Genomic DNA, 25,070 nt, shown 5'->3' with positions numbered 1-25,070 from the left:
GGCAGGGGAAGTGGATTAGAGTGGACCTAAGGGAGGGTTAAAGGCTAATTTATTCAGGGCTAATTTGTGGCATCACCACTGCCAAAGGGCTGGACCCCACTGTTGTAGAGCCTTGTCCTAGTAAGGTGCTGATCACCGTCTGAAGGGTGCTTAGCAGTTACTGATCACTGGAGGTGCTCAGTACATGGTTAGCATTTGACCAGAAAGCATTCCTTATGCTTGAAGTATCCAAACAGTCTGCAAAGCGACACATTCGATATTGTTTTTGCTGTTCTGCCATGTGTCAACCATTCATATTCAGCAACACTTTCCACACCGCTTGGGACACTGACATGGAGCTCCATATGACTGCACATGGGCACGTCTCTTTCTGGAACCATTTTCAAGGGCTAGTTAGCCACCTAGTTGAAATATCATAGATATCCTGTACTCTTCTCCACTGGAACATATTGCCACCAGCAACGTAAATGACCGTTGTGTTTGCTTACACAAGTGCCATATCCAACTTACTTGCTGCTGTAGATTTTTAAGAAATCACTTTTCAACAGCAGTGTCAAAACACAGCCAGTTTCCTCATAAAGACAGTCTTTTTTCCCTCTGTCTGATACTCTTTGCCACTTTCCTAGGGTTTTTCTAAGCAAGTTTTGACTTAGAATCATAGAAATGAGGGTTGGAAGGGACCTCAGGCGGTTGTCTAGTCCAACCCCTGCTCAAAGCAGGACCAGACCCAACTAGATCATCCCAGCCCAGGCTTTGTTGATTGATTGCATTTATTTGAATTCACCCCTTTCATTATTTTGGTGCAAGCCTGTGTGTAGAGACCCCAAATGTTTTAGAATAAACGTTTCTGATCTCAATTTACCATAAGTGACTTAAAATGTATCAAAACAAGACACTCCTAATCCAAAATATAAATGTTCACTTACAACCTTGCAACATCTTAACAAACAGTTCCCCTCAAAGCAGAGTGACTTGAGAGTTTTTGGTCACAGTTAATGTGCAGAAAAGCCCTGAGTTTCTGGTGGTTTAAAAGCACTTAAAAATATCTGCAAGCTATGGCTGGTTGGCAGCACCTAGCATTGCCTAGCAACATGTTTCTCAGTGTTACTGCACTGCATGTTGCTACTGTGCTGCATAAACTGTTTGAAAAAAAAAATCCCTTGGTAACAATAGCAACCACCAAAGTCATCATGGAGAAACAAGCATTCAGATTTAAGCCTCTTGCACAATTGGTGCTTTGAAAGTTAGATTAAAAAATTCCCTCATTAATAGCATATATGGATTTTAAAATGTAGTTTAGAGATATCCTGAACACGCACAGGTGGGGCCTTGGCCTCACTATCTGCAGGCTCCCCCTCTCCACTCCCGAGAGAGGCTCACTGGGACCCAAGAACACCACCCACAAACAAGGGAAAATATAGTCAGCAGACAGCTAATTTCAGTGTGGCTGTCACAATATATCTTGCCTAACATCTCTCCCAACTTTAAAGGTGGTCCAATAAAAGATATCACCGCACAAATCTTACTGCTTTTTTTTTTTCTCCTGGACCATCATGGCAGGAATGACCAGTAGCATAAACTGAGCGGGAGGTGGCAGCAGCCCAGGTGCTGGTTCAGTGGGGGCACCAAATTGGGAGCCCCAAAGACACTTGGTCCACCTCTGCAGGCCATGACGGGGAGAGTTTGCACCAAGGCAGCAGCAGCCCATGCCACTGTTGCCACCACTGCTACTGCCGCCCCTGCATAAGCAGGTAAGTGCTTGGTTCCCCCCACCTCCCGGGGCACCAAAATGTAAAGTTGCCTCTCTGCCACTATGATATGAACACAAAACAGTGCCATGTCTGATGGCAAACCAGAGACAGTGGACATTTACTTGCAAGCCCAAGCCACCCCTGGATTAGGTGATGTTCTACTGAAGTCAGTAGGACTCCAAAGATCCAAGTTTCTGGAAGCTGAGCAAGGGCCAAATGCCAAGGAGTGCTCAGTTGTGCACAGCTCATGACCTTCATAATTTTTATTTGTTTAAAATGTTATTTACCATTTAAAAATATTACATATAGTATTATCTTTGACAGGTTCTTTAGATATCTCTTTGACGAGCTTAAGTTGTATGGATAAGTGGATATACATCTTTTAACCTACTCTACTAAGCCCTGCTACAATTAATACATCAATGCTAACTTTATCCTTTCTCTCCCTTTGCAATTTTATTCTTAGTTGATGGAATAGCATCTATTCCTGCTCACACTGCTTGGGGCTTATTTGCATTTTGATCATTCAACCAAAGGTATAAATACTTCCATTTCTCTCCAGCATGTGCTCCATTGCTGTTTTAAATGTTTGAATAGGTAGGTCTGGGCTGAGCTTCTGAACTTTCAAAATTGATTATTATTGTATAGGTATGCTGCAGCTATTTAAAACAAATTGTTGAATTAAAAATAGAGTATTAGACTCTGGAGAGCATTTCTATTAGACAAATGTCCTTATTCTAAAATCTGCTTATTACCTATTTCTTCCATGGATGTCAATGACAGCTGCAAGAAGTCAGTGGCCCTGAAAATCAAGCCATAATATTTTTTGACTAGATAAAATTGAAAACGTGAACAATATATTTTGTGCTGCCTTAGAAAGCAATTTTCCAGATCTCCTAAAAGTACATTATTCAGCCTGCATTGAAATGTGAATACTTCTGTCTTCTTTTTTTTTTATGGTTGAACATTTCTCTAGCAAGTGGAGTCACTACCATCATTTGATTCTTTTCTCTAAGTTCTGCAGTGGTTCGTTATATTAAATTAATGCTACCCTAATGGAGAACAATGGAAAGCCCATTATATTGATTCTGCTTCACGAAGTATATAATTGATGTCCATGAGTACTAATTAGTGTATCCTTTTAATGTGCATTATGAGTAATGAAATGTAATATAGTAAATATATTCTTCTTAAGCATTTCTTTATAAAAATAGATAGCAAATAAAGGGGAAAAAACATGCCCAGAAAGGGAATTATATTAAGAAGTCAATATTAAATAACTTGAAGACAAAAATATTTTTCCACAATCAAACTTTTGCCTTGGAAACGCAGTGTTAAAATGATCCTTCAAAGAAATCCAAACATTTTAAGGTAAGCAATGCGCAGTTAAAGCACACAAACAGCTGTAACTCCACCCCAAGGTGATATGATGAAGTGACACTGTGACTCTGATAAAGACATTTTAAAGCAGGCATGGGTAATTATTTGGGGCAGAGGGGCACTTAGGGAGTTTTGGTGAGCTGTTGTGGGCTGAGTCAGCAGCCCTCCCCCCCACCCCTCTCCTCACCCCCACCAGCTCACCAAAATTCCCTAAGTGGCCCTCTGGCCCAAATAATTGCCCACCCTGATCTAAGGGCACAGGTGAGTGGACAAAGGTTAGGAGAACCTAATCTTTGTTCCCCATTTCTCCCTGCACCCCCTCCCTTGCCCCAATTATCTGGCACATGGCTAGGCCAGTGCTGCACTATGTTCCCATGTGCCGCCTTGGGCCAAATGGGCGCAGCTGGAGTGGCTCCTGCTTGACCTGTCTGCATGTCGGGGGCTTGGAGCAGGGGAGGGGACTGCAGGGAGAAGGGGAGAACATAGTGCAGTACCAGCCTGGCTGGGCCCAGATAACCTGCACCTCCTCCCTCTCCCACCCCACACCCTAGCCTGCAGCCAAGTTGGGCAGGAGCCACTTCAGCTGTGCCCATTTGGTCTGAAGTGGCACCTGGAAAAACAGTGTGGCACTGGTATGGCCTGGCCACATGCCAGGGACTTGGGGTGGAGAGAGGAGGGGGCTGGGAGCCACGGGTTATCCAGGCCTGGCCTTCTCCCTGCACCTTGTCCCCAAGTCCCTGGCCCACAGGTGGGCTGGGCCGGTGCTGCACTGTGTTTCCATGTGCCACTTTGGGCCACATGGGTGCAGCTGGGAAGGCTCTTGCCCAACCCAGCTGCATGGCAGGGGATTGGGGTCAGGCAGGAGCCATGCCAGCTGCTTCAGTTGTGCCCACATGGCATAGCCTGAAGTGGCACACAGGAACACAGTGCAAACCACATTACCAGAGCCCACACCCCTACACCAGGCTGTCTAGTCTGCAAATGGCTGCAGGGTCCGAGTTGTGTGTAGACAGCCTCACCAGGCAGAAGCCTGGCCAGGAGCTTTGCACCCCCTGCCTTAGAAGTACAGGTGGGTCTGGGAAGCAGGACAGGGCAGGCTACACTGGGGAGGGGAGGGGAGGGGAGGGGAGCGGCTGCTGCTGCAGCTGGCTGGCATGGGCAAGTGAGAAGGGCGAGAGGCACCAAAAGCCAGGACAGCTGCGGGCTGGGTACAATTCTTCTTCAGAGGAGCAGCCACAGGCTGCATAGAATCATTTGGTGGGCAGGATTTTGCCCACCCCTGTTTTAGGGCTTGTGTTTTAAAGACGGGCTCAATTTTTTAAATATATTTTCTTTTTATGGTGCTAAAGGGCAGAGTTAAATGTTGCGGATGTCTTGACTGGACATCTCTAACATATCTACATAGATGGATTTCTTCTATATGCTATCTTAACCCTGTAGCTCCTTAGGTCACAAAGCTTTACCTGGGGATAACTACTATCTCACTCAAGTGATTTTATATGTTCCTGATATTTACTCTCAGGCTTACCTTAATTTCAAAACAGCCTTTTTACGTGAAAGTTACTTAATTTTTAGAAACCTTGTTAAAAATATCATGCATGAATTCTGAACAAGAAATGCTACATAAAGAATGCTTCCACTGGATATTTATAATTATTTGAAAATATGTTATCTGCCTGAAGTAAAGCTTTAACTTTTATGGGCTGATTCACTTGGACATTGATGCAACACAAAGCAGCCATAATGCTGATGATCGCTTGCAGCTGTTTCACTGTGATAGCACAGCACAAGGGCCCTGGTGAATTTCCCATAATTAGATATTGACTTACCGATATAGAAGGCTAGCAAGATCAGCACTATGGGAAAGACAGGTAAGGATGGAGTGAGACCAGACCTTACAAGTCTTCATATCTAGGTTTTAAGGGCTCCTCCTCACCCCACCTCCTCAGCTTCAGCTCTCCCAGAAGTGCTGCTTTAATTAGTAGCAGCTTTGAAACAGCAGTGCTATCCAGGCTAGCCTGAAGCTGTGGATCGTTTTATGGAGCAGTGGCAATTGGAGCCTGTAATCCACGACTGGGAACACTTACCCATCTCCAGCTCCCTCCTTCCACCAGCTCATTACAAGCAAAAGCGTGTTATGATCTAACTAATTGTAGAGAAGCACTGGTGGCTGGCTGATTTACCATCAGTGTCACAATGGCTCAATTTAACAGTCACCTGCACTACTGAGCCGAGCCTGTTTGTGGCGTACACAATCATACCCATTAGATGTGACAGTCATTAGTGTAGCTTAACCTAGTAATGACCTAATTCTTTCAAAGCTACACTGCACAAGATTTCAAATAATTTAAAAAATATGGAAAGTGTGAAGACTCTGCACTTTTACTAAGAAATTTTAGTACAATGAAAAAGACTTACACAGATATTACATTTCTCAAAGGACCCAGCTTGTAATTATTTCAGCAGATAATTAAGAACATTTGTTTTTAAGTTACAAAAAAATAATTACTGGCTCAAAATTTATGTTGGATATATTTGGGGATTTTTCACACACAAAAAAGAAATTGTGCAGGACAGTGCAAAACAAAAGAAGTTTTGTTTCCCCCACCTCCTTGTGCCCTATCAGCTTTCTCTGACTTCTAATCCATCAGTGCTCTTATACCCTCCTTTTTTCTCCTCCCTGCTTTCTGTTTCATCAATATGTTTTTAATTCTGTCCTCTTCTCACTCTTCTCCATTCTTCACTCCTATCCCCACATCCACTTTGCTAACCCCCAAGTCCTGGGTTATTCTGGGTATCTGCCTCCCCCATGCAGCAGAGCATCTCTGGTGGGAATCCTGTGACCAAGCTGCCTTCTTCTATTACAGATCTGTTTCCTCCCCCTTCAGCTCTGACATCTTCCGAGCTAAACAACTTTTACCTCTCTAGCTGAATTGAATCCTTGGTCCCAGCTGCTTTCCTACTACCTCTGTCTCACTCTTCAAATCATTCCCTCTTCCTGTTTCCCTTCTCTTTCTGCACAGGCCCTTTCCACATTCTTTCAAGAGAAAATTGACAAAATAAGACATGATTGTCCTTCTCCCCATGACTGTCCTTCTCCGGTTCACATTCCCCCCAACTTCTCCTCTATCACAACTCTCCCCTATTAAAGGCACAGAAGTTCCTTATCCTTGACCTCTAATCCCTTCACTTACCTCCATGACCCCAGTAAGCCCACTCCATCTCCTGAACTCCTTCATGCTTGCTCTCATCTCCTTCTTGATACTGAACCTCCCGGTCTTCTCTGGTTCTTTCCCTACTGTAGTGTCTTCCTACTTCAGTAATGATTAGTAACAATCATCCATAATTCCACTTCCTTCTCCAGCCCCAATCTCTTCTTCCTTTCATTTCTGAGGGAACTGATTAAATGTGCTGGTTATAATCACTGGCTGGAATTCCCCTCCTCCAGGTCCCTCCTAGACCCTCTCCTATGATGGGGTCTCATCCCATGCACTCTATATGGTCTCCTCTTGTCAGCATCTCAAGACACCTCCTCCTAGCCAAATCTATATGGTCTCCTTTTGTCAACGTCTCAAGATACCTCCTCCTAGCCAAATCTCAGAACTAGCACTCCAACCTCATCCTTTTTGACCTTTCAGTCACCTTCAGCAGTGTTGAAATGTTTGTCTTCTTGAAATCTTATTCTTCCCTGACTTTCATGGCTTTGTCCTTTCCTATCTCTCAAATCATTCTTAAGTGTGTCTTTTAGATTAGAGGTTTTTAACCTTTTTAAACTTATGTACCCCTTCTGGTGGCGGCGGCTGGATGCAGGTGATGGGGGGAGGTGGGACTCACATGCAGCAGCCACCGCCACCACCCCAGCTGCCACGCACCACCCTGTGCCATCACCCACTGCCACCACCCGCCGCCCTGTGCTGCCACCACCGCTGTGCCCCACTCCACTTTTCCGTAGCCAGTCGCACATGCAGCTCTGCAGGCTGCTGATGGGCCTCATGCCTGGCCAATTGAGTACCACCCAATCGAGTGGCATGCGGGGGGGGGCATGGGGTGGTGGGTGGTGACAGCAGTGGCTGCCACATGCAAGCTCCCCCCCAACACCCTGTGTTCAGCTGGCTTGGTGGCTCCTGTGTGGCCCACAGAGAGGTGCCGCTGCCCTTGCCACCCTCCTGCCCTGCTCCTGGGAGGCAGCGGCAGCACAGGGTGGTGAGTGGCAGCGGTCACCACCGCATCCAAGCCCCCCTGTCCCATGTCTGTCCACAGAGGGGCACCTCCTCACTGTTGGCTATTGGCCAAAGGCAATGGCCCAGTGACCAATCAGGAGAGTGAGTTGGGGTAGGTGGCGAGGAGGCACTGTGGTGTGGTATGTGGGGCCGGCGGAGCCTGGCGTGCCCCTCTTCCTCTCCTGGATAAGAGGTGATGTGTGAGAACGTACTGGGGGAGATGCTGGTACTGTGCCCTGGGGTGCACTCTGTCCTTGCTCTCCCGTGTGTACCCCTGAAGACCTTTCTAAGTACCCCTAGGGCTACGCATACCCCAGGTTGACAACCCCTGTTTTAGATGATCCTACTTCTTCCAGACGCACGTGGGAAATCAGAGGGACCTGTCCATGATCTCCTTTTCTTTTCCCTTTACATCATGGGTAATCTCACCCCCAAACACAAATTTAACTGCCATATCTATGTGGGCAACTCAATGATCTCTCTCTCCATTCAAGACCTGTCTCCTTCTGTCCAAACTAAAATGTTGGCCTGTCATTTGCACATCTCCCCAGGGATGGACATCCTCCTGCTTAGCATGGCCAAAACAGAGCTCTTCATCTTTCCATTCCATCATCATCTTGCATTTTAATTACTGTAATCTTTATTTTTCTGGCCTTAAACTCAATTCTGCCCTGCTCATATTCATCCTGAAGATTCATCCATCTTTTTTTCCTGTGCTGGTTCATGTTATGCACCTCTTTGAATCTCTCCACTAATCTACTGTATCACATCAAACATAAGATATTTGCCTGCACTTTCATGGCCTTTCATAGCCCATCCGCCAGACTATCTGTCAAATTTAATTTACTGTTAAATTGTCCACACCCACCAGTGGTCCATTTGTAATGCTTGCTTCCACCACCCAGTTGCTGAATTTTCAGACAAGCACCTTCACATTTTCTCTCACAATACCCTTTGTAAGTGGATGAAGCTCCCCATGAACATCTCAACACTATTTCATTATGCTCCTTCCAAACCCTAGCATTCTCCTTTGTTGTGATGGCTACAACAACTAGGCAACAGTTAAGCTGCTGGGGTGCTGAGACCAGTGCCCATCATGCTGACCAATACTGGCATACTGACTTCCTATACTCCCTCTCTCTATCTAGACCTATCTGCTATCTCTTGTCTTGGACTGTAGGCTATCAAGGGCAAGACTGTATTTTTGTTCTGCATTTGTATAGTGCTTAGCCCAATGGAGTCCTGGTCCAAGACTAGGGTCCTAAGTGCTAGTCATACAAATATTAAATAACTAATCATCATTATCATCATTGTAAACATAATAATAACATGCAATGCCCTGGTAACACTGAAAGAGCAATATTACTGAACATTCTGTTTGTATAATCATTTAAAATATATATTTGTTAATATTTTTAAAAATAATATTTGATCATGTAACAGAGGTGCTAAGTACATGGGGGCCCAAGGGTTGCTCTGCCCCCCCTAGGGAAGAGGGCTGTCACCTGAAATACATAAAACTTTCCACGTCCATCATATTAGCCCTCGCCCCCAGCAAAAATTAGTCGGTGCCTATGTCATGTAATGGATGTACACTCAAAGCATAAAGTTATATTTGCTGCCTTATGGTTGGTATATTTGAAACACTTAGTGCAACCTCCATGTAGTGCTACTTACAGTAATTTTTTGAATGTCAGGTTTTTGTAACAGGGTAGCCTGTTTCTTTTAAAGGCTGTAGGCTTGGGACCAGCTGGTTTTGTGTAGTTAGTAGATGTGCTGGAAAGTCATCAGGAGTTTTCTATAAGGAGTTTCCTAGGGCTGAGAAAGCCATAGTTGAAGGAAATGGGTGTAGGTTGTAGCCGTGTTGGTCTAAGAACATAGGCAGACAAGGTTCTTTGGGTAAATCTGATATCTTTTATTAGACCAACTCAACTAGTTGGAAACATTCTTCCAACTAGTTGAGTTGGTCTAATAAAAGATATCAGATTTACCCAAAGAACCTTGTCTGCCTAGTTGAAGGAAAGGTTTTTGGTGGTGGTTTGTGAAGCAAAAACCTTAGATCCCTCTAGAAGCTGTGCCTCAGGTAGTTAGAGGCACTGACTGATGTTTTTCTCTAAGTTTTTGAGTTGAAGAATAAAACTGGTCCCCCCCAAAACTCCACATAGTCATTTCTGGGATAAAACAGGTAGCGGGCTCACGCTCAGGAATGTATCTACTTACAAAGGGATCTGCTCTTTGAGATTTCACTACAACTTCAGGTGAGACTGTTGTGTTTTTGCCTTGGAAATACTGCTATGCTATTATACTATCCTCTCCCCTGCTAATTTCAAATATCTTCCTTATTTCAAACCAACATAAACTACATTTATTATAAAAGTAATGCAGCCATCCAGACATGTGGTACCAGAAGTAGAAGTTTTGAAGACCAACATTATGATGTTGACTCTGTCATTGCAGAGCTCTTTAAGATCTATATATAAATATTATTGCTGATATTCAAAATAGGGTTCGAGCTACATTATTCTGCAAATAAATTGGAGACTAATATTAATAGCGGCATACAACTTTGGAGAGAATCTCTTGGTGAAGAGGAAAGATTGATATCAGTTTTTCCTCCCCTTTCCATCTGTTGAAAACCAATATTCCATGCTTCTAGAGTTCCTAACTTGGCAAGTTTTATGCGAAGAGGACAATGAGAATTGCTGTCTTGTGATCACTTACATTAATCTGTTCTTTTAGCCCCAATTCAAAGTAGAAATGAAAAACACAAAGTAAATCAGGAGGGAAAAAAAAAGGCTGGCATTTAAACATACTGTTACGGGCTGGGTTAAATATTTGAAACTGGCGGGTCAGCCACTTGCCTCTGCTTCAGGACAAGCAAAAAAGCACTTGTCTTTCTTCAGGGAGCCAGACAGCTAAAGCAAGAGGAGAACCATCTAAAGCACCAATACATGAAAAAGCTTCACAAGAAGCTGAACTGCATGACCAAAGAAATTTCCCTGAAGAAATGGGCAAGATCATTGATAATTTAAGCTTTTTGTGTGTATGTGAAGCAAGAAGAAATCAAGCATGCAGTCATAGAAGTACTGGTATAATGATTCTGAGAGAAGGTTAAGAGCGCTTTTGGATTAAGACTGAAAATGGGTTTACTGCTGAAAGCAAAGACACTCTCCTGTGGTATGATTCCTACTATGATCATGTTCTTTCACAAAAGTGTCAAATGTTCTTTGTTATGAGAGTGAAAAAACAAAAGTTGCTGACCCTACCAGGATGCCAGTGAAGTATGGAGAAGTAGCATATTGAAGAAAGAACTCCTTTGCCCTGCTGGTCAAACTAATAATTACTTTCATTAGGGTTGTAAGAAAGTGATGTGGTTCATTTTTGGTACACAGAAAACTATATTTCACATGCACCTGGGACTTAGCATAGCCATATGCTTATGGTTACATCTGCTCAGTTGTTGCATATGTGTTATGGTCAGTTTTGTGTGTGTTGTACAAAACTGTCTAATCTTCTTTCTCACCCTGTGAGGATATTTGCAGTGACATAGGACAACTTTCTATTCTCAAAAGAAGATGAATTGTTCTTCAAGATCCAACTCTAGCCATTCTATTAAAATACAGATTTCATTTCTTTTATTTTAATAGCTAGGTATCTATCATTCCTATTACTGAAACAGTCATATAGAAACATGGCCTTGCTGGTTGTTCCAATTTAAGGGAATACAGGTTTCCCTCGCTTTATGCGGGTTCTGTATGTGCAAATTCGCTCTTATGCGATCACCTTTTTTATACCAAACATTTGTTACATGCGAGGTAAATTCACTCTTATGCGATCAGTGTGGTGGAAGCCCACAGTTAGCTACTTTGTTTGGTGCATTGTGGGAGTGACACGCACCAAAATATAGTCTCCTGTGTGGATCTGTGCTCCTTGCTCTTTGTCTGTGACGCGTGTTTCTGTGGCTGCCATCCCCATTATGGCTTCTAAGTATCCCGCTAACTTATCTCATACCCTTCTCCCTGGTCCATCAATGAAGCCTTCACCACCCTCTCTTCACACCAACTAAACATTCACCACCACCCTGTGCTTGTGTGTACTGCCTGCTATTGGTGAGTACCAAAATTGCCTTGTAAAAGTGGTAGAAATGGGTCTGGGGGTCAGTACAGTCAAGGCCTTGGAACATATCCCAATTTGTTACATTGTAAAGTGGGTTCCCTTTATGTGAATTTGAGTTACGTGCCATTTTTCAGGAACACATGTACAGCATAAAGCGAGGGAAACCTGTAATTGGTAATGTATTCTGGTATTCTGATGCAAATTCCACACAGAGTGCGTATGCAAGGGAGTTGAACAACAGGCAGTGTCCCTGCTCACAACTTTTAGACCCTTTCAGCCAGCCTACAGGCTAAAAAAAACCTCTAGGTGAATTTTCTGAGGTACATTGTTCCAGTACCCATTGTAGTTGTGTCTGGTACTACTCTGCAGCCTTCATGCTACTTTTCCTAGGCCATGTCCACAGGAGTAATGCTTTACTGGCATATGAAAAAAATATGCTTGTAGCGACAAAGCACTCCAAGCATGGATACAGCTGTACTGATGTAGATCAGGGTTTTCTGCTAGCTTATCCTACACCCACCTCTTGGCAAAATTAACTATGCTGCTGAAAGCACAGTTTTGGTGACCTCTTTGTGTTTATAGTGAGGGCTTTTACCAGCAGGGAGATGTTGATCAATACCACTCTGTGGGCAGAAGGAACAGTCTGACACAGTTCACAACTTAGCCAATTAAGTGCTTCTGCCTACACAGTATGAACTCTCAAGCAACTGGCAAACAGGTCTTTATTTCCTGAAGGAGCTTAACTTTCTTACAGTGATTTCAAATAAAGGACTGCAATGTCCTCATTGCCAGTGGAGGTACCAAGGAGGTATAAGCTAAACCAGCAACCTGTGGGCCTTATTTTCTGAAGTACCTATTGCCTTCACTATGGGCTTCAATGAAAATTAAGAACAAGTAGCACATTGCAGAAGATGCTCAGTATCTCCTTGAACACAAAGAAAAAAATTAAGGACCAATTTAATTGCAGATATAAACAGACATGCATCTTCTGTAGTCATTAGTTTGATCAAGCTAGGTCAGAGATAAATATAGCTCTCCAGGTGTTAACTTGTCAGAGGCTTAGCCTAATTTTAGCATCTGTGCTAAGAGTTGGAGAATTCTTGTTAATTCTCCAGGGAGATGCAAGTGGATGGGGGGAAGTCGATGGAGAACAGCTGGGGATAGTACCACAGAAAGTTTCACAGGTGGGTGATTCTCTGTCAGGAAGCCAGGGCTCAGACACCACTGTCTTGGGGAAGCGAGAGGCTAACATCAGCTGCAACCACCTTGGCACTAGCTAGAAAATTGTCACACTCTGCATTCCCTGAAATCAGGAAAACACCTCTTGGGGAGCTGCTGAGTGGCAGTGAGGGCTTAGAACAGGGGTGAGCAAAATGTGGCCCGGGGGCTGGATGTAGCCCTCCAGGCCATTCTATCCGGCTCATGGGGCCCATAAAAAATTTAGAAAATGAATATTGATCTGCCCTGGGCTGCCTGTCATGCAGCCCTCAATGGCTTGCCAAAACTCAGTAAGCGGCCCACTGCCCAAAATAATTGCCCACCCCGGCTTAGAACATAAGAACTACCATTTCCTGGGGTAGAGCATAGGTCCACCTTGCCCAGTATCCTGTGTCTGGGCAGTGGCCACTGGGTCTTTGGACATGTTTGAGGGCCAGCGGGCACTGTCTGGTGCGCTGTGCTCGGTTTCCCCCCTTGGCACACTAGTTATTAACCTTTGACTGTCACTCCCATCCCTGTCTTGTTATCATTTGTCCCAAGTGATCAGTTGTTGTCTTTTCAGTCTAAGGGAGGCTAATATTTTACCTGGTGGTCCTAGGTCCATGATCCCTTAATGTAACAAATAGGCCTGTGTCCAGGCAGTGGGCAATGCCTGCTGGCTTCTTGCACTCTTTCAAGGGCTAGTGGGCAGTGCTCAGTGTACTTAGCTCTGTGTTCCTCCCTTGGTGCACTCGTTTTGAACCTTTGATCTTCACCCCCATCCCTGTTTTCTTCTTTAGTTGCTCTCTGGGAGCTTCTAGCTTTCCCTGAAATGTACTTTTCCCTTCATGTGTACTTAGTGCTTCCCACCCCCCCAGCACTATTAAGGGGGCTTTCGGCTTTACTTGTTGGTTGTGCCCGCCTGGCCTCGAACAGCCTGTCCCAGGCAGCTTTGGTCTGGATATACGATTGTGTCTGCCTTGTTACCCCAGGTGGCCCTTCGAATAGATGTTCGCTCCTGACGTGGTACTCCCCAATCTCACCTGCCATGACTTTGAATCTTAATACAGTGGGGGGTGGTACCACTCAGATTCCCTCCAGGGTGAGACATCTCTCTGGCGGTCTTCTGCAAGGCTCCACCTCCCCTCTACCTCGCCCTTATACCCAGCTGTGGCGGGTCACTGCTGTTCTTGTGGCCAACTCCCGAATGCCGGGCCCCTGGTTCCTCCCTGGTTATCGTGCCCACTGACTTTCCTTAATGCTAACCCCGATCCTGAGGCTCACACACCAGTCGGGCCCTCCCTGTGCCCTGATACTCAACACCTCCAAAAAGTGGGAAATGCAAACTGGATCACAAAAAAAACAAACTCAAAAGAAAAGAGCCTTCCTGACCCACCCTGAGGGACCCCTCCGTACCCCCATCCAGCCCCGAAGGCCAAATCACACACAACCCGCTTCCCTAGACTTTTATGGGGCGATCCTAGGCTCTACACATGGTCATGGGATTCTGTGGCCTTCCACAGACTTCCTCTCCCTTGCCGCTCTGGCTCCTATATCTTCGGGCCCCCTGAAGACCTCCGGTGAACCCGAGTCCACCAGTTACCCGCGGTATCGATGATATGCCGCCACGGTCTGTGCTCTGCAGCGTTTTGTGCTGCCCTGGCCTCACATCTTCCACTAGGGGCGTCTCTCTGGCTGCCCCGGGGCCCTCCACCGTCCCACCTGGTCGGGTGCTGGGTAGTGGCTCAGCACCTCCCCCTCCTCCACGGTGGCCACTGGAATCAGAGTCCCTCTGGGCTCTCCCATCCTGTCCTTCTAGTCTTTGAACAGGAGCCCCTGCCCCTCATTCGGTGTTGTCTTCACTGCAGCTGGCAGCCTCTGGCTCGCAACGAGCTCAGCCAGATCCTCCTCCGCTGGAGAACATCACTTCCAGCCCTGTTCACTCTGTTAGGAGTTTGAGGGAGACCCCTCCTGCTGGGGCTTATCCCAGCATCCGTCCCCCCACCTCTTTGCTGGTGGCCCGCTTTATTTCCGCCAACCAGTGATTGTTGCTGACGTCACCAGCCAGTCGCAGCTGTATGAAGGCACGGCTGATGATTCGCATGGGCTTCTCCCGGTGTTCCGGCTTCGCCGCGGGTCCTGCTGCAGGTGAGTGTTCCCTTTTACTTTTGCTTTTTCCTCCCTGTTCTTCCCCAGATTCCTGTTCCTGGGGTTCCCCCCTTGCCCTTTGGGGTCCTCCCTTTTGTTTCTCCCTACGACAGTGGGCATTGGCTCACATTCCCAATGCACATCAAATAGGCCTGTGTCCAGGTAGAGTTTCACTGATCAGTGTCTACAGCAGGGGTAGGCAATTATTTTGGGTGGAGGGCTGCTTACTGAGTTTTAGCAAGGCATCAAGGGCTGCATGACAGGCAGGCTGGGGCAGATAAATATTAATTTTCTAAATTTTTTAGGGGCCCCACGAGCTGGATAGAATGGCCTGGCGGGCCACATCTGGCCCATGGGCTGCATTTTGCCCACCCCTGGTCTACAGGCTTCCTCAAATCATTTGGGGACCAGTGGGTGCTGGCTGGTGTTCTCTGCTCGGTGTCCCCTTCTAGTTCCTTTGTTATTAACCCGTGATCTTCATTCCTGGTCCTATTTTTTTTACTTGTTCCAAGAAATCCTTTTGTTGCTTTCTCAGGGACTTCACTTTTTAAGGGGGTCTTATAATTTTTTTGTGGTGAGCCTAGGTCTATGTTCCCTGACCATAACAAATGGACATGTGTCTAGCCAGTTTCACTGGTTGGTGTCCACAGCCTCCCTTAACTCATTTGGGGGGCAGTGGCCTGTATGCTCTGCTCAGTGTCCCCTTGTTATTAACCTATGGCCTCGTTCCCCTTCTGTTTTCTCTTTATTTATTCCCCAGAGTTAGTTGATGTGTCCCCAGTGGCCTCCCTTATTAAAAGGGGCTTATAGTATTCTGTGATGGACCTAAGCCCATGGTCTTTCAGCACATTAAACAGGCCTGCGTCTGGGCAGAGTCTCACTGGTCAGTGTCCACAGGCTCCCTTGACTCCTTTGTTATTTACCTGTGACCTCACTTCCTTCCCTATTTTCTTATGACTTGTCTCAAGGAAACAGTGGATGTGCCTGTAGTGGACTCCCTTCTTAAGGGGGGTGTAACTGGGGGGTGGTCCCCCTCTATTAACCTGACCCAGGAACCAACTTCCTCACAAAAGCTAGGCAGCACTTTGGTCCCATTTCCAGGCTCTTTCTTTTTACATGGGAAAAGCTTGTCCACATGGTAAACAAGGCAAGTGAGAACATAAACAGAAGTACAAATAACAGACACAAGTAAAACCACAGGTCTTTCCTCCAACCTAGAGAAAGAGGCCACCCAGACTTCTGCTTTTCTCTCAGGACACCAGCCTCCTCTATACCTCTTCCTCTCCCTCAGTTACCCTCCCTGGGAGCTTGTAACTTTCCCTGAGGCCAGCCAGTCATCCCTAGCAGCTAACCCAGGGCTCCTAGGGAGGCAGGGTATCACCTCCTAACCCCCAGTGTCTAGCTGTCTTGGTGTGCCTTGCTTTCCCCCTTAGGGTTGTTGGTTGTAGCCATGTTGGTCTAAGGGCATAGACAGACAAGGTTCTTTGGGTAGATGTGATATCTTTTATTAGACCAAATAGCTGGAAAAATTGTTCTTTGCAAGCTTTCAGGCACAAATGCCCTTCTTCTGGCATAGGGAAAGTCTTGCTTCCCCCTTGGCACAGCAAGAAGGCCCATGTCAAGCAAAGGTAAGAAGGAAGCCTGCCCTGAGTCTGACCAGGGCACAGCCCACAGTGGGGAAGGGGTCACAGTCTGCACTCCTCTCTCCCCTGCTTCACAGCGACTCATGCCTAGGGACACATTTGGGTTTTACTGGACATGTCCTCTTTTTTGGGTCCTCCCATTTCCATCTGGGCAGTTTTTTAAAATATCAAGAAATGTCCGGGATTGTGCTCTGCCTCTGCTCAGCATCAAAGTTTTTCCCCCCGGCACTTCCTGTCTTGCTTCAGCAGGGAGCTGCTTGGGGCTGGGGGGAGTCAGGGGGAGACGGATTGCAGGCTGGGGCATCATGCACCTGTCACTGCCCTGGCAGCTGCAGGCAGGTAAGTCTGAGGTGGGGTGGGGGTCAGAGGTTGTGTGTGTGTGGGGGGGGGTCAGAGGTTGGGGGTGTGTGTGGGTGTGGGTGGGTGTGATGCCAGGGCTGCAGCAGGGCAGGGAGGTGCCTGCCCCTCCAGTGAAGCAACGGGTGGGGGGGGGGAATTCTTCAGAGGGGCAGCAGGGAGCTGTATAGGTGGCAGGGCTGGAAGTGAGGACCACTGGCAGGGCTGGGGGAGGGGGGGCTGTGGCATGGGAGTGAGGGGCACCAGGGGGACAGGGGGCTGTGGGTTGGGAGCATGGTGCACAGACCCATGGGGGCCTAGGAGGCTGCGGGTTGGAAGTGAGGGGTTTCAGGGAGGGGATCGCTGTGGGTTGGGAGTGAGAGGCAACAGCAGGGCTGGGGGGCGGTGGTCTGTGGCTTGGGAGTGAGGGGCACCAAGGGGGCCCTCCCATCATATTACTGGCTCCGCATCCTCTTTTTTGAAACTGGAGGTATGGTAGCCCTACTCACGCCTCTTTTCTCCAACCCCACTGTGAATGTGGCTGAATTGCCAGGGACGTGGCTGGGCCCTTGCTGCAAGGCCCGTCCCCGTCTGGGGGAGCACCCCACTTTAGGCGGGCGAGGGAAACCATTTCCCCTCCCCCGTGGACCAGCACGCGTGCAATCCCCGGAAACTACAACTCCCGGCATGTCGCGCGGCGGCCCCGAGCGGGAGCGGAAGGAGAGAGGCATGCCGGGAGCCGTAGTCCCTGCGGTGCTGCCGCTCTCCCAGGCCCGGCTGGGAGCCGGAGGCAGGATTTCAAAAATTCCCGCGGCGGCGTCGCCCGCTCTCGCGAGATCCCCTGCCCCGCCCCCTCGGAGTGAGAGCGCGAGCGAGGCCGCGAGGTGCGTGTGGCGGCGGCGGCGGCGCGGGGGGAGGGGCGCGGCTCGGCTCAGCTTAGCGCAGCGTACCGGGCGGTGGCGGGGCCGGGCAGGCCCGGGACAGGCCTAGGGGGCGCCGGAGCCGCTGCGGCCGATGCCGCCGCCCTGAGCGGCCGCCGAACTCCGCGCTGCGCAGGCCGGGCCCGCGGTGGCGCCCACAGCGGCAGGTATCGACAGGCGGGCTGGGGCCTGGTGCGGCCCTCAGCGGGGCGGGGGGCAGGTCTGGGCGCGGCGCTGCTGGCTGTGTCCGCAGTCCAACGCGGAGCGCGCCGGTTCCCAGGGCGGGCCGGGGGCGGCCCTGAAGCCGGCCTGGCCCCGCGCTCCGGGCGGTTGCCTCCGGCGGAGTCCGCGCCAGGGTCGTAGTGGCACAGATATTGAGGGTCCTGCGTGTCTCACCCCGTGGGTCGCAAGAATATATGAAAAGGTCATGAACAAACTTTAAAAATGGGTTCCCCCATAAAACGGGGAAGCGGTGGCTTTTCCTTGGAAGCTGGCAGAGTTACAGCTTGCAAGGGGCTGCTTGGAGAGCGCCTCCTTGCCCCCACATACCTCCTGTCCCACACACCTGGGGGCAGGGAGCAGCAGGTTGGGAGTGAGGGGGACTAAGCTAGGACCGATTCATAGACTGCAAGGCTGGAAGGGACCTCTGAAGATCATCAGGTCCAGCCCCCTGCACCAAGCAGGAAAGATAACACGGGGGGGGTCAGATGACCCCAGCAAGGTGACTGTCTAGTCTCCTCTTGAAGATTTCCAGATGGGCCCTGGTACCAGACAAGTTCAGAACTGCTGAGTCCTATCCTGTGCTCCAAGCACCACTGTCCCCAGATATATCATCCCAGCCAAGGCTGCATCCAGCTGAGTCTTAAAAACTTCCAAGGATGGGTACCTCTCTGGGTAACCTGTTCCAGTGCTTTGCTCCCCCATTATGACAGAGTTTTTCCTTATATCTAACCTAAACATCCCTTGCTGCACTTGAGACCATTGCTCCTTGTTCCGTCATCTGCCCCCACTGAGAACAGTCCAGCTCCATCCTCTTATGAACCCCCCTTCAGGTAGTTGAAGGCTGTTGCTATTAGTCTTCTCTTCTCCAAGAGTTGTGGTTTAGCCAAAATCATAGTGGTAACTATGCAGGTGTTACATTGGGGGCATGGGGGGGAATTGGAGGAAGAGCTGTGATACCAACTTCTATAAAAGGGAGAAGGGCTTGTAAAAGCAGGCCTTAAGTGTGTTTTGCCATCAAGCTTATAATAGTGCTCTCTGGTGATGTATATTTAATGGTTCCTGTAAACAGAGGTTGCCTACCGGCCCCTCCCCCCCCCCCTTGTCTTGGGTAGTGTGGAAATACCAGTGTTACACTGACAAAATGCTCCTAGTGTGGACTTGAATATACAAGAAAACACTGTTTGTATCTGAGTAGTAACACTTTCCCATCCTCAGAAGAATACTTTAAGCTTAGACTAATAAGAGAGCTCTTTTGATAGTATAATTACATCTGTATCAGGGGGTTCCTACCACTACAGCTGTCAGTCAGGTATCACTCCTCTTTGTGCACCTGTGTATTTACTTGTAACTAAGGCTCCTCTGCTGTAGGCCTAGCCCTGCTGCAAAGCCCTAGTGTTTGCAAGACTGCTATTTTTTTTTTTTTTTTGCTTGGGTGTGAGGTGGAACTGTTAACTGCATCTGATACAGGATCTTAGTTGGCTGATTGCTTGGTGATCCTCAAGCAGTCAGATGCATAAGATGATCTACTTTTTCTTAGTGCTGCTGTTCAGAGCCTCTTCATCATCAGAGTGAAACTTACAAGAAGTGTTTACTACGTCTGCATCTCAGTAAGCTATAGGTGGTAGCAACACTTAAGTAGCAAGGTCTCTGTTAGAGGTGGCTTTTCTAATAGGGGAGTTACCTTCTACATTAAATACCAACATTCTTGCCCAAAACTTCAGTGATCTTGTAGCGGGATTTGTGTTTTCTGAATGCAGGTGAGAATGAACAAACCAACCAAAGCGCTGAGGAGGCCTCAGCTGGGAGTACTGTGTCCAGTTTTGGATCTCGCACTTCAAGAAGGATGCAGACAGTTTGGAAAGGTCTGGAGAAGAGAAGACTGAAGGGAGATTTGATAACAGTCTTCAAATACCTGAAGGGTGATTACAGAGAAGATGGAGATGGGGTTTTCTCTGTGGCTGTAGGGGACCAGACTAGGAGCAGTGGCCTCAAGCTGCAGCAGTGAAAATTTAGATTGGAGATTAGAAGGAACTTGCTGACTGGAGAATGGTCAAGCATTGGGATGGGCTGCTTAGAGAAACTATGAGATATCTCCATCCTTGGACATTTTCAAGGGCAGGTTAGACAGATACTTGTCTGGGTTGATTTAGTTGGAGACCTGTGTGTGATGTCCTGTCCAGTCCTACTTGTGTGATCCTATGAACTGCCACTTGCAATAAATCTCAAATGTTTACTCTTCCTGTAGAAGTAAAACATGGCATAATTATCTATATCTATAACACTGACTTTCATGGTATTTGCCAAAGTGAAATCACTGCCTTCTCTCATTGCCTTTCCTTTGGTCTTTTCCCATTTTTAACCTGTATGTGAGAAACAGCTTGACGCATATTTTTGACCAGTATGAGAACTGCTCCTGAAGTACGAGTTGTTGGTGCCTGTGCTCCCTGGATGAGGTGGGGGCCTCAAAGCTTGTCTAACATCCCTCCCAATTATGTGATTGGCCTACTACACAGGCCTCACTTCTGACATATTCCCTGGACCATTGCAGCTATTATCACATCAGTTAAGCATGTTTTTGCCTAGCTAATTAAAGGACAGTGGTGACTCTAGCCTTCCTCAAATGCTGCAGTAATTGCTGCAACATTGAGTGTTTAGTTGCAAAAAGGAAGTAAAAGTGAAAAATAATACATCTGGAATGGCGTATTTTCTCTCTGTGCAATTCTTGTAATGAAGTGTGCATCAGGAATTCCCTTTTCAAAGTTGGCTGTATGTGATTGAGCTCTTGGTAACCAATGACTGTCTCCCTGACCTGTAATAAGCCTAGTGTTTGTTGAGAGCATCTTATCTTCATCCCTTGTTTTACCTTCCTTCCTTGTTTCCCAGCAGCCTTATTGAATTTAACTCAATCAATAATTCAATATAGTGAGGTAAGCAAACATCCCCATAATCAGGTCAGTGGATTCTATGTGAATTATTGCAGTCATTTGTACTCCTGTTAGGCTATATATGTACTGGAAAAGCTTAAAAAAGCCTCCTGGTTTGCTTGAGGAAACCGTTGCCAGATGATGCTTTGCCATTTGTACCTACCAATGGTTTACTGAGAATCAGGTAAAATATGTGGTGAAAGTAGGACCAGCTATTGAAGATTTGTCGGTTTTCTCTGGTTCAGCTGAGCTAGTGTTAGAGCTAGGGGAATGTCTGTTAAATGGGAAGAAGCTCTCCTGCAAATGAACTTGAGAATTTTTCTTTACGTTTTGTACTTTGCAATATGCACCTTTTTATTTTCATGGCCAGTCTTGCTGTGTAAAGTTGAGGAACTTCTTCATGAACTTGTTCTTGGCATTTGCGAATAAGCATGGCAAATGAAGGTGAGCCTATAGTACATTTACCTGAGTGGGATTCATCACATGCTTTCCATTGGCTCATGAGGCCTCAGATGACTCTTCCAGTATGGAAAATTTCAGTATTCTCTCCTGCTGCTTATTTCTGATCTATCCCTTTTAAAGGAAAGATTCAAGCATTCACAGAATCTTTGTAATTGACAAGTGGATTATTAGAAATGATGGACTAGACCTTTCTTGGTGTAGGAAAGGTAGGCTTACTTGTTTTTTGGTGTGTCATCCACTTTTTTGCTTACAATGCAAGATAATCAGTTACTTAATATGATCAGGTACCTGCCTATATTTTGTCCTCTTCATTACACTTTGCTTTTTAATACACTTTTTTCAAAATTGCTCATACCAGTGAATTTTAAGGGACATTGCCAAAAGGAATCTTTAAATGTGGCTACTCTTTTTAAAATACAGTTTGTGAGTAAATAGTGCATTTCAAATTACTTGTCCAAAACCAAAATTTTTAAAGGGTTTTTTGTTCCTCCCTGATATCTTAGGCTCTGAAGAGCAACTTCAAATTTACATCTAAGCTGGTCTACTGCTCCTTGTTTGAGCTTTTCACTATGTACCCTTCAATTTCAGCTTTTCTGCTGTTGGTGAACAGCTAGTAGCAAGGTGGGCTGAAAGCAGTTTGTAACATAGGAAGTGCAACTAATCATCAAAAATGGTAAAGCTGCACAAACTGCTGTCAAATATAAGTTGTGAAATAAAGACCTTTTTTAAAAGTGTCTTTAATTTCAGAACTGGAATTTGTGACCTTTTTGGGGGGTGGAAGGAATTGCCTGTACCATTTATGGTTCCTCCGTTATCTCTTTGGTTTCACAGCTAAATTGTCCCCTTCTTTGTTTCTCTCACAGTATCAATCTATTGCTTCTATTTCTCGGACTACCTAGAACATAATGTCTTTGTTGTTGATTTCATCTTTCCTCCTGAATGTGCTGCTTGGCTGCCTTGTTTCTTCTCCTCTGAGCATTCTTCTGTTAGTATCTTCTATCCTGTGGACAGCTTCTATTTTCTTTTTCTTTCTAATGCAGCAGTGGCCTGTAATTGGCTGCTTTTATAGACCTTTAGGCTCTCCTTGGCAATGAAAAGCCTAGGTACCTACAGAAACAGCTGGAAAGGAGAAGCTTGTTGGCACCATGTTATATATTATCTGTCTACAGACCCAAGCTTGTGAATCATTAATATAATTCAAATCAGGGCTTTATAGTAATTTTAAAATAATTGCAAAACCAATTTATTTACATCCGTTTGTTTTTCATCTTCCAAGTATCTTAAAGAAAAATCTTAAAAAAAGAAAAAGAGCCAAAATCTTCTTAGTAATAGTGTCTGCTAACCTGTCAGGTTAATATTTCTGGTCCGCAATTTATTTTAGGCAGCAAATCGTTAAATCAAATGCCTGTTTCTTATCTTAGTCTTCTTTTGGATTTACAATACACTTTATTTATGACTTGAGACTTATTTATGGTATAGTTACAGTAAAGCTGTTAGTATATCAAAACTTCAAAAAGGTTTGTGTTTTTTTTCTTTGTGGAGTCTGGTAAAACTATTCAATTCAATTTTATTTTAAAATATTTTAAGAAACGAGATCTAAAAACAAATCCAACTTGTTGCAAGAGATTTGTTATCTCATTAGGAACTCCAGCAGTTTGAAATGATTTGGTATACATGCAAGCATGGGAAACAGTAGATGCAAAGTTTTCAGCATGGCTTACCACAGCAGTGTCCTTTGAATACCATCCTTGCTGCCAGCAGTATTCTTTTCAAAATATGTCTTGTTCCTGATACCAGACCCTGCATGTGTTATGCTTTCTGTTTGACACCTACTGCTTTTTGGTACTGCCAATAGGCACAGCAGCTCAACTCTTCTCAGGCAGGGTCTGTTGGTGACCTAGAGCATGCCAGGTCTCTATACCCATCTTTTTTGTAAAATTATAGAGAAGTAGGGCTGGAAGGGACCTGTAGAGGTCATCTAGTCCAGCCCCCTGCTTAAGGCAGGATCATCCCTATCCAAACGATTCTATACAATCCATAATCTAAACTTTACATAAGACTATTGTCAACACTGTCACAAAACAGACCTCACACTTTAAGCTGCCACAATAAAGCGGGAAGCACAGCAGCCAATATTCTGCTTCTGTGAAATGTTGCCAGTATATGCTCAAGAGATCCTAGGTAGAGGGCCACACCTGCTACAGAGAAAGGCAAACACTGCTGCAGTCGGTACCATTCTGACCATCGTATTAAATTCATTCCTGACCCCAAATACGGTGATCAGTCTGACCCTGAGTAGAGGGGCAAGAGCCTCTAGCTTTGCTCCCAGCAGGAGTGTTGGCAAACCTTAGTCAGAGTCCCCAGCCTTGGCTGTAGCCAACACCCAATGCCACTGGGGAGGTTTAAAAATATGCTGGCATGTGTAGCAGAAAGGTGGGGGAAAGGGAGCAACTAGCAAAGCCCAGAAGTATGGGAATTGTCCATAGTAGAATATAGGAATAACTATGCCTAGATCATCCCTGACTGGCTGTCCAGCCTCTTGAACACCTCCGGTGTTCAAGTTTTTGTCAGCAAAATTTACTCTTTTCAAGGAATCCCCCGTATAGATATGATAAGACCAATCTACTTTCTGAAGGCTTCTCTGAATTTATGCCAAAAACAAAGTAAATTTGGGGGGACTTGATGTTTCTCTAGAAGTCTGTAAAGTCAAGATTTTTTGGAAGCATTCTTTTGTTATACTGTAAATTAAGAGAAATAATATTTGCCAAAATTGTAAAATAAAGTGGGGGGAGAGAGGAGGCAATTCTTAAAGTTGAAATGAAAACATCCATCATAAGGTTCTTGAAAGAGGTTCTTTTAAGCTTTAGTGATTTACCATGCTACCCTTGTTAAGGCATGCCCGTGTTTGTAGTTGATGACACACAAGGGAACACTGTGGGCCAGTCAGCTGGGCCTGGTGCACTTCTCCCCTTCTCACTGCTGTTGTGGGGCTTTCCCCCCCCATCTCCCCTCCCCATGAATGTTGGTGGAGCATGGATGGAGCATCGCCACCCAGCACTCCATGCTGCTGCTACATCCAGGGAGCTGGTGGTGCAGGGAAAGGCCAGTGCTGCTGGCCTCATGCTCCTCTCTGTCTGCTCCATCGTTGCTGCCTCCTGGGAGCAGGGAGGGGGCGCAGGGGATGAGGCCAGCAGCACTGGCCTTGGCCCTCTCATCCCCTGTGTCCCTGTTGTCCCTGCTGTCATGGCAGTGATCTGCTGCCACCACCTGCAGGCCGAACACTCTTGGAGCACTCTGATTGGCTGTCTTGGCAGCCAATCAGAGTGTGCATGAATTGTGACAGACAAAGGCTTTTATAATATTAGAATGTTGGATATGACAGCAGGCCTTACAGGTAATGTGGAGTGTAGTACTCATTGATAACTCATAAATCTCTGCTTGTTAGTTGCTGACTAAGGCTCAACTGGTCAATATATTTCTTTACAGTGAAGTATGCGAGACCTAACAGCTCAGGTAACAAGCAGTCTGCTGCAGTTTCCAGAAGTGACTATCCAAGCGCTCGGGGAAGATGAGATAACTTTGGAGTCTGTACTTCGGGGAAAGTTTACTGGAGGTAAAACTTTAGCTTCCTTTAAAATTTAGCCCATATATGTTGAAATTGGATAACTCATAGTTAGTAGTGATTATTTAATACACACAGTACTATTAAGCTATATTTTGAGAACATGCTTAGCACCATGGTGGTACATTA

General features: G+C 46.3%; 1 protein-coding gene across 2 annotated transcripts in view; it reads left to right on the top strand.

Annotated features, from left to right (window-relative positions):
- The first annotated feature begins 17,618 nt into the window (after nucleotides 1-17,618).
- AHCTF1 (AT-hook containing transcription factor 1) overlaps nucleotides 17,619-25,070 on the top strand; it is a 68,486-nt gene continuing 61,034 nt past the window's right edge. The window contains exons 1-2 of one of the 2 annotated variants that reach the window (XM_019500578.2): nucleotides 17,619-17,675; nucleotides 24,806-24,932. In XM_019500578.2, the coding sequence (XP_019356123.1) occupies nucleotides 24,812-24,932 (121 nt within the window). In that variant the 5' untranslated portion in view covers nucleotides 17,619-17,675; nucleotides 24,806-24,811. Of the gene's footprint in view, nucleotides 17,676-17,765; nucleotides 17,879-24,805; nucleotides 24,933-25,070 lie in introns of those variants that run through there. The other variant, XM_014600043.3, reaches the window with a different exon arrangement.

Source organism: Alligator mississippiensis, chromosome 1, assembly GCF_030867095.1.
Source record: "Alligator mississippiensis isolate rAllMis1 chromosome 1, rAllMis1, whole genome shotgun sequence".
Taxonomy (NCBI): domain Eukaryota; kingdom Metazoa; phylum Chordata; order Crocodylia; family Alligatoridae; genus Alligator; species Alligator mississippiensis.
The sequence above is the reverse complement of the archived record's forward strand: the minus strand, read 5'-3'. Positions and strand labels throughout refer to the sequence as shown.